General features: G+C 39.8%; 1 protein-coding gene across 4 annotated transcripts in view; it reads left to right on the plus strand.

Moving 5' to 3' along the window:
* Positions 1–7,956, plus strand: part of KATNIP (katanin interacting protein) — a 56,644-nt gene extending 48,688 nt beyond the window's left edge. For 2 of the 4 annotated variants that reach the window (XM_021531209.3, XM_077786816.1), the window contains 4 exons: positions 2,257–2,358; positions 3,000–3,160; positions 5,494–5,582; positions 6,902–7,956. In XM_021531209.3, the coding sequence (XP_021386884.2) occupies positions 2,257–2,358; positions 3,000–3,160; positions 5,494–5,582; positions 6,902–6,957 (408 nt within the window). In that variant the 3' untranslated portion in view covers positions 6,958–7,956. Of the gene's footprint in view, positions 1–2,256; positions 2,359–2,999; positions 3,161–5,493; positions 5,734–6,901 lie in introns of those variants that run through there. The other 2 variants (XM_021531208.3, XM_021531210.3) reach the window with 1 other exon arrangement.
* The last annotated feature ends 494 nt before the right edge of the window (positions 7,957–8,450 follow it).

Here is an 8,450-nt window from a genome sequence, read left to right on the forward strand (position 1 = left end):
AGATGACTTCTGACCTTGTTTCAGGAAAGGACATTTTTAGGGGCCTGTAGTGGACATAATTAAAGTGGTTTTATTTCTTGTAAGAGAATGGATTTAGAAAGAAAACAAAGTATAAACCTGACATGTAGTAAGTTATCACTTACAGTGTTGGTGAACTCCTCACTCTAGATGTTGCAGTTATTAATTACAATATTAAAAGTGAGGAATTGTTAATTTATATCATGATGTGTTGTAATGAAGGGCTATAATTAAGGTAAAGCTTTTAAGTATACTTGGGAACAGTGAGTGCTTGCCTTTCCTAGGGAAGTGGAAGGTCTGTGATGCTTGAGGCTCCTGCTGTGTGGATCCCAGATCTTGAATCCTGGCAATTTGATGGGATGCTCAGATGTCTCTTATAACAGGATGACTGATTGATTTGACAACCATCTGAGTGTGCTCATGTCCTTACAAAAGACACACTTGCAGAAGCTGTTTCACTTGGGGAAAAGGAAAATAACAGGCACTGGAATTCTCTCTCTTTGTATTTTTCTGCCTAACACCAAAGTACTGCAGAAGAGCACAAACTACCAGTATTAAAGGGTAAATTGATAATGTGTGAAATGCAGGAGGCAGAAGCAATTTAATGGTGTTTTCTGTCCTTGAACTGTAGCAAATTACACCTCTGTAAGATCCACAGAGTACTTTTCCCTCCCCCCTCTTCCCTGGGATGGCTGTTGAGCTGGGAGGTGCTGGATGGAGCAATCAGCCTATTGATGCTCAGCCTCTGGAGCTGGGCTGCTGAACCTGAGCTTGTGAATGCTCCCATCCTCAGTGCAGGCTGCTTGGAAAGCTGCATTAATTCTTTGATGTGTTGGAAGCTTCAAAAGCTTGAAGGGAATTGGTATTATAGCCTTTCTTTTCCTTCCTAAATGTCTTTTCCTTTTTAATTCTGAAAGTGGTTTCCTGTTTTTCAAATTCATTTCTTACATCAGCAGAATTTGAATTATTTGTTCTCCTCTTACTGATTGTCATTTTATTTCTTTGTTTGAACTGATTTTTAATCAAATGTATCACTTGCTGTGGGATTAACAGTTGTTTTTTTGGAGACAATGCTCCAGTTGTCTCATGGAAAATCACAGATGCAAACATTCTATTGATCCAATCTACCTTTCTTTCTTCAGTAAAAAAAAAACCAAAAAAAAACAGCATAATGATTCAATATAACCTTCTCTAGTACATCAAAGGATTAAAACTTCAGAGGATGCTAAAGATGAAGCTTAAGATATGTTGATCTGGAGTTGATATAGTGGCTCATAAAAGGAAAAGCATGGAATTAACTGTAACAGGCAGGATTGGTTTCCTGCCTGCCTAATCTTTGGTCTTAACATCTTGACATTAACGTCACTGAAAGGCAGATGAATAATACCTCAAGCAGTAATTGTTTAGCAAGCATCTGGAGGATTGTCTCTAAATTTCTGGTAGTATAACTCACACAAAAATTGCAAAATTTCTGCAGTAGCTTTCAGGGCATACAGGAGAGATTTTAGTCTTGCAAATAGAAAGGTAGATTCCATTCATATTTGGTAGAAAGAGATGGAATGGACTAAAATAGAATAAAATCATTGTTTCACAGAGTGGTTTAGGTTGGAAGGGACCTTAAAGCCCATCCAGTGCCACCCCCTTGCATGGGCAGGGACACCTTCCACCAGACCAGGGTGCCCCAAGCCCTGTCCAGCCTGGCCATGGACACTTTGAGGGATCCAGGGGCAGCCACAGCTGCTCTGGGCACCCTGTGCCAGGGCTGACCACCCTCCCAGGGAACAATTCCCTCCCAATATCCCAATATCCCATCCATCCCTGCCCTCTGGCACTCCAGGCCCTTGGAAATTGTCTCTACATGCAGAACAGAACAGAACAGAACAGAACAGAACAGAACAGAAGAGGCACCAGCCTGTCTTACCCCTAAGGACATGTCTGTGTTTGGTTATGAAATACTCATTAAAAGTGTCTCTCTCCCCCTCCTCCAATTTCCAGACAGTCCAGGATGACAAGGATGCTCCACATCTCATCTTCATTCTTTTGAGAGTAGCTGTGGGGTAGAGCCAACATCTGGGAATTATCAGCAGGGATGAGAGCTGAACTTCCATCCTCAGCATCAGTTATCTCTCCTCCAGCTATACTTCTTTAAATATGAACCTCTTTTGATGTAACATGCATGAGAATTTAATTTCTTTGGGGACTTTGCGCTGTTAAATATAAATTAATTCTCTTTTGCAGGTGAATAGGGTGTATGTCATTTTTGATGTACCTACTACCGTGTCAATGATCAAGTTATGGAATTATGCCAAGACACCTCAGAGAGGTGTGAAGGAGTTTGGTGTAAGTAATTTTCCTGTGCATTTTGTATGTCCTAGTGAGTCAGCTGGCTCCATTCTGAACGTGTTCTCACAGTTTGTTGAAGTGTGATTCCATGTAATCTCAAAGGATGGGATTCATCTCATTTAACTCTGCATTTAATATTAAAATGACTAATCTGTGCCAGTCATCTGTCCTCCCTTTTTTTGTCCAGGGAAAGAAAACTTTATCTGATTTTTGTCTTAGGTAATTATCTTAAGACAGGATAACACTTGTCTTTTTCCACCGACTGTAGAGTAGGCCTGGAAGACTAGTTTGAAGTACAAACCCAAGTTTTAGACATCTGAAGTGAGGTGAGATTCATTAATTCCTAGATTTAAGAGTGATTCACTCCAATGAATAGAATGGCAATTATGTAAAACATGAAATACATTTTTAATTACCTACTTGAAAGCTGCATTAAAAAACATTAGACAAAAAACTTGGGAAGGAAAAAAAATCAAACTCCAGCAGCAAATGGAGAGAAATGGAAGTTTTAAGAAACAAAAGCTAAATTAACGACTGGATTTGTGAAACAAATAGGGCAAAATGCTTTTTAGAGACAACTGCTGAAAGCAAGGCTGATTTCTCAATGGATTTTTGGTTTATTTCTTTGATGCTTGTAGCTTCTGGTCGATGATTTGCTGGTGTACAATGGGATTTTGGACATGGTGAGCCATGTGGTGTCAGGCATCCTCCCCACGTGTGACCCCGTGGTGCCCTACCACACCATCCTCTTCACGGATGACGAGAGGATTTGCCACCAGGAGAGGAGAACTGTTATCAGGTACGTGAGTGGCTCTAGGCTGGACAAAGAATCTTGGCTTTAAAAACTGATTTGATGTGGCTGATGTCAGCAGTGTGTGTATTGCTGGGGAAAATTCCCTTCCAGAGCATCCCTGGCCTCACTTCAGGAGGAATAAACAGATTTTTAGATACAAGGAGCAAATTACCAGCTTTGTTTGCAAGCATCTTTTAGCACTTCCTGGTATTCATGATTTATATTTACATCAATTTTCATGAAAGCCTGTAAACACAAAATTAAAAAGTTAGGCTTTTTTAGAGAAGGATTAATAAATCCCAATGATATTACATGGAGGGGGAAAAAATAGAAAGTTCATGAAAAAGCAAGCATCACAATTAAAGAAAATAAACTCCTCTGATTTGACACAGATGCTAATTAAGAAGCCAGAGTTCTACTATTTTATAAACAGTCTAAAATAATGAACTTCTAAAATGAGAAATGAATTGCATTTGGGGGAATGATGCTTTAAAACCTCTAAGTTGGCAATCTCATGGCAAATGCGATGAAATGCAGTGAAAAATGCACTTACATTTAGAAGGTCGGGATTGGTAGGGTCTGAAAAAACAATCCCTGGCAAGCAAGTAAAGATTTGAAAGAATAATTTATTATAAATGAGATTGAAAAGTGAAAAAATGAAAGCTTCTAGAAATGAACACTTTCTTGCATGTTGGACAGCTGACAAATAGAGTGTTTTGCACATGCATCACTTGGAAAAAAAAGGCAAGTTTTGCATGGATAAATGATGTGTGACTCAGAAGGATATTCAAACATTTAGAAATAAGCAGAAGGAACATGAGATGCTCTGAATAAAGACAGAGATTCACATTTGCCTACAGGGTTTGTTTTCTTGTGTTTCCCTGAGGCATTGGCTGTTGGCCACTGGTCCTGTCAGAGGTTCAATAAATTATTGTTGTTTGGATGTGTTGTTTTGGACTTGTGCTTTTGTACAAGTGGTTGTGTTGTCATGGTAAAACTTGGAGGTGAACAATTTCTCAAACTGAAAAAGTCACTGAAATGAAAATGCCCTGAGGAAATGAAAGTTTTGAGGAAATTTTCAATTGGATAGAAAAAAGAGGAGGAAGGAAAACGAACCTTTACTTTCCCCAGCTTCAGATCTTTCTATGAGTAAAATTATTTTATTGAAACCAGGGAATCACCAGCTGTAATCACAGATCTTTTTTACATAACTTAATTTGCACATATTTATAAGACATATGTCCTTTGATGTACTTTAAAGAGGAGTTTTTGGGGTCACAAACACTGCATGGTCTCTTTTCCAGTTGAGAACATGCTGAGCCTCTTCTCCTCCAGGCTTCTGTGCAGGAGTTTTCTTGCTCTTCATTCCCAGCCTGGTCTGCAATCATCTTTTCTCTTTTTTTCACCTCCCACCCTGCTAAAATACAGGGTACTTCAGCAACAATGGGAGACATGCTGGATAATATCCCTTCATTTTAAAAATGCTCTGGAGCTTTTAGAGCAGATACTGTTGCTTGTGATGTTGGCCTATTCTCTTTCACATGGTTCAGTATTTTATGAACCTGAACTTGAGTCTGATATTATCATCAATAGTTTAAGTTTTGGTTTGCTTCAGTATTGGCTCTCATCTTCACTCTCAGTTTCAGAGACATTACATTTTTCTTCAGAAATAGAAACCCATGTTGTGCAGTATTTGGAGAGAAAAGGAAAAATACACTTCTTTAGTGCAAAGAATAAAGAAGGGGTTTTTTGGTCTATGTGAAAGTGAGATTTTATTACTGATGTTTTCCTTACCTTTCAATTCATCTCATATTTTCCCCTGTAATTTGTTTAATTTAATTTACCTTTGAAGTTATTACTTCTTTCCCAAAAAGAAATGGTTAAAATTTTGCAGGCAAAGAAAACCTGCAAGCAAAACTTGTCACAGTAAATGAATTTTGTTTAGTTCAGAAAAGTTTCAAATAACGCTCTTTCAGAATTAAAAAGCAGTGTGGAAGTTCCATATGAGGGTTTTTATACCCCCTTTGTAGAGCTCTGATTTAAAATCTCACTTTGCTTTGTGGTTCAAGCTGTGTAGGCAGGCTTGAAAATTGTGGAGTGAATATGATATTTATATTTGAATGTGTGCCTGAATGAATGCCACTAATTAAAACTGGCAAGAAATCCTTCAGGGGGATGAGGACAGGACAATTCCTGTGTGGGTAATCCTGTGTGCTGTGGCTGTGCTGCTGAGCTTGCAGCACTCCAGACATCCCTTCTTTGGTATCCTTGTCCATGACTCTCAGAACTTTGCCCAATGTTGATTGTTTTAGCCATTGTACTGATTTCAATCTTTCCAGCAATCATGTGGCGGATCAGGATGTACGAATGATGAATGAAAATGAGATTGTCACCAGCAGCAAAAAGAAACAAGTTGTGGCTGATCCGGGTGAGTTCTGTCTTCCACATTTTTCTTCTGCTCAATTCCTGCAGACACAGTGTGGATAATGAGCATTGTTACAGCCCTAAACTGGAAAAAGTGGGAAGTCTTATGTATATTTAGCTCTGCTTTTTCTGTCATAGAAAGGCAAACTGCAAATTTGATCATCTGGTGGGTTTCTACTCTGTGTCTAAATCTGAAAGGGGATGATGTGGTTGTGGCTCACAGCACCACAAATGCAGAAATCCTCAGCAAATAAACTGGCTGAAGATAAATTGAAAATGGCTGTTAATTGTTCAGGTTCATTGATAGCTTTTGGAATAAATAATTGCATCCCCACTGGCCTTTTAAACAGCTTCAGAGATTGTTCAGATGTGTCTGAGAATCTGCTGCTTGTGGCTCCCTGAGCAAACCCAGAATCACAGTGAGTGTAACAAGGGGGAAACCATGTTGACTCTATTCCTCCCACTGTCTTTCTGGTTGGTCTTTTTGCTTACAAAGTGATAATTAAAAAGACAACCTCTCTTTTTTCCCAAGGAGAAATAGTAGATTGTATTTATAGTCTGAAGAGTACCAGTCATTCATTGTAAATTACTCAGAATAGCTCCCTAAATACATCTCAAATTCTCAGCCAAGCTGGTATATCCATGATTGGTTTTCTCTCCTGAGCATGACACTTTCTCCAATTAGTTCTCTAGAAAGTGTTACAGATATTATTTGATGGCTTTTAATAACAGTTCTGTAGGAGAAGGATTTGAAATGCCATTGCCTGTAAAAAACAGCTTGAAAGTTATTATATTTAACAGTACTTGCCAAAAGTATCCTGGACATCTCTGTGCCCACTGGAATGGCATCCTGGCTTCCAGAGCAGACCTGTCCAGTAAAGAACAGCTGTCACTGCCATGGCCATCACATCTTTTCCAGCTCCAAGGACACAGAGCCTCTGAAGTCACCAGCTGAGGGTGCCTGTTGCCCTCTGCCCCATGTCCCCTCTGCAGTCCTGGCTGGTATCAGGCACAGTGGGTGTTGATAGCACATTTGTGGAATGATTTGGGTTGGAAGAGACCTCAGGGGGTTCCCTTCTTGAGGGAGGGTCCAGCCTCCAACTCAGGACAGTGTCAACCCTGAATTCAGAGCAGGTTGCACAGGAAAGCAGTTCCATGGGACTGTGGAAAAGCTGGCAGCACTCACTGACAGTGTCAGACACATCACTGAGCTCTGCTTCATTCTGGGCTGGAAGGAGAAATGGGCATTTTTGTTCCTCATTTTACTCCATGGCTTCACTGTTAGTGCACAGTCCTAAAGCAGCCCTTCATTTTCCTCAACAGCTCTGCGCCCCAAAACCTGCATCTATGAGAAAGGACTGCAGAGGAGGAAAAGATAACAAGGAAAGTCCTGAATGCATCCAGCCCTAAGTAACTGCACGCCAGATCTCCAAAATATTCATATCCAAATGGAAGATTTTCTATGTCTGCTGCTGCTGAACCACCTCCTCTTGTGAGAGGCAGCTCTGTTTGCTACAGTAATATTTTTTCAGAATGAAATCTGAAGCATGAATTCAGTTTCCTGGAGCTTTTTTTGGTCATGATCTGTGTGAATTTCCCCCCTTATCTCTTAATTGAAAACCAGGGAAGAAGGAACATAAAGGAGAGAGTGAGAACCTTTCTGCTGACAACTGTTCTGCCAAGTACTGAGAACTTGGGTTAAGCAGGATTGTCCACGGTTTTTTTAGATTATTTCTAAAGCTTTCATTCCTAAATCCTAGCTGGATGATCTTGAAGATCCTCACTGGAAGGAGGTGTTGCTTTATTTCTGATGCCTGTAAATAGTTCTCAGGGAAATGCACTTATTAGAGGAAATACTCTTTAGCTGTCTGTCTCTGGGCATGTTTTGGTGCCAGGGCTGTCTGTAGGAGCTGCCACTGTTTCTGACACCTAGACAGGTTCCACTGGGCTTGCAGAAATGTGATGGATGCTTTTAGGAAGTGGAGATCAGGAAGTGGCTTTATCAAGGTTTAATAAGTGCATTTCAGCTGTCACCTTTTCATGTTTTGCAGTGAAATAATTATTTCTTTCATCATTTCACTACCACGGAAAAAGCAAGTGAGGTGTTTTGCCTGGAGTGCCATTGACAGGCACTCTGCACATCCTTCAGAGTTATCCTGCTGCAGAGCAATGTTTTTTCCTCCTATTTTGCCTGAATTTATATGAACAAGGGGGCCATCCCTCTGTGCTGCACTAACCAGATGTTGCCAGCAACAGATCGTCACTTCTGAGAAATGGTAAATGCCTTTTAATTAGCTGGAGGTAAGGAGAGAAGTGCATTTTTTAAAAAGAATACCCTGCACATGGAGTTGTTTAAATAAAAACTCTAATCAAGTGAATATGCTGCAGGATTTGCTATGCAAATGTACTTTTCCCTGAAAACTTGGTGTTTGTGACAACCTGTAAATCTCTTCCATGGATTCTAATTTAGAACTTGCTCATTCTTGTGATTCTGTGATTGTTCCCAGAGAAAACTGAATGCTGAAGTCAGGATGTGCTTTTACACATAAACCAGAGATTGTGGTGCAGCTCAGTTTAGAATCAAACTGTGCTGCTTCCCTTTCTGCCCTGTCAGGAGTGTAATATCTTAATATATTTGCTTTTTAAAACTTCACTGCTGTTGCCTGAGCTGAAAGGACACAAGATAATGCATTTCCCAGGTTTCTATGTATTGATGGAGCAAAAGAATTTATTTTGTACTAAATACAAACTACTTTACTTTTAAATGTAAAAAAGTGTGTGAGTACATTTTACTTTGTTTAAATGCTCTTCCCAAGCTGCACTGACTAAGGAATCTCTTGCTCTGAGAACTCTCCCCCCGTTTGTTTCTAGT

This window comes from Lonchura striata, chromosome 16 (genome assembly GCF_046129695.1).
Source record: "Lonchura striata isolate bLonStr1 chromosome 16, bLonStr1.mat, whole genome shotgun sequence".
Lineage (NCBI taxonomy): Eukaryota > Metazoa > Chordata > Aves > Passeriformes > Estrildidae > Lonchura > Lonchura striata.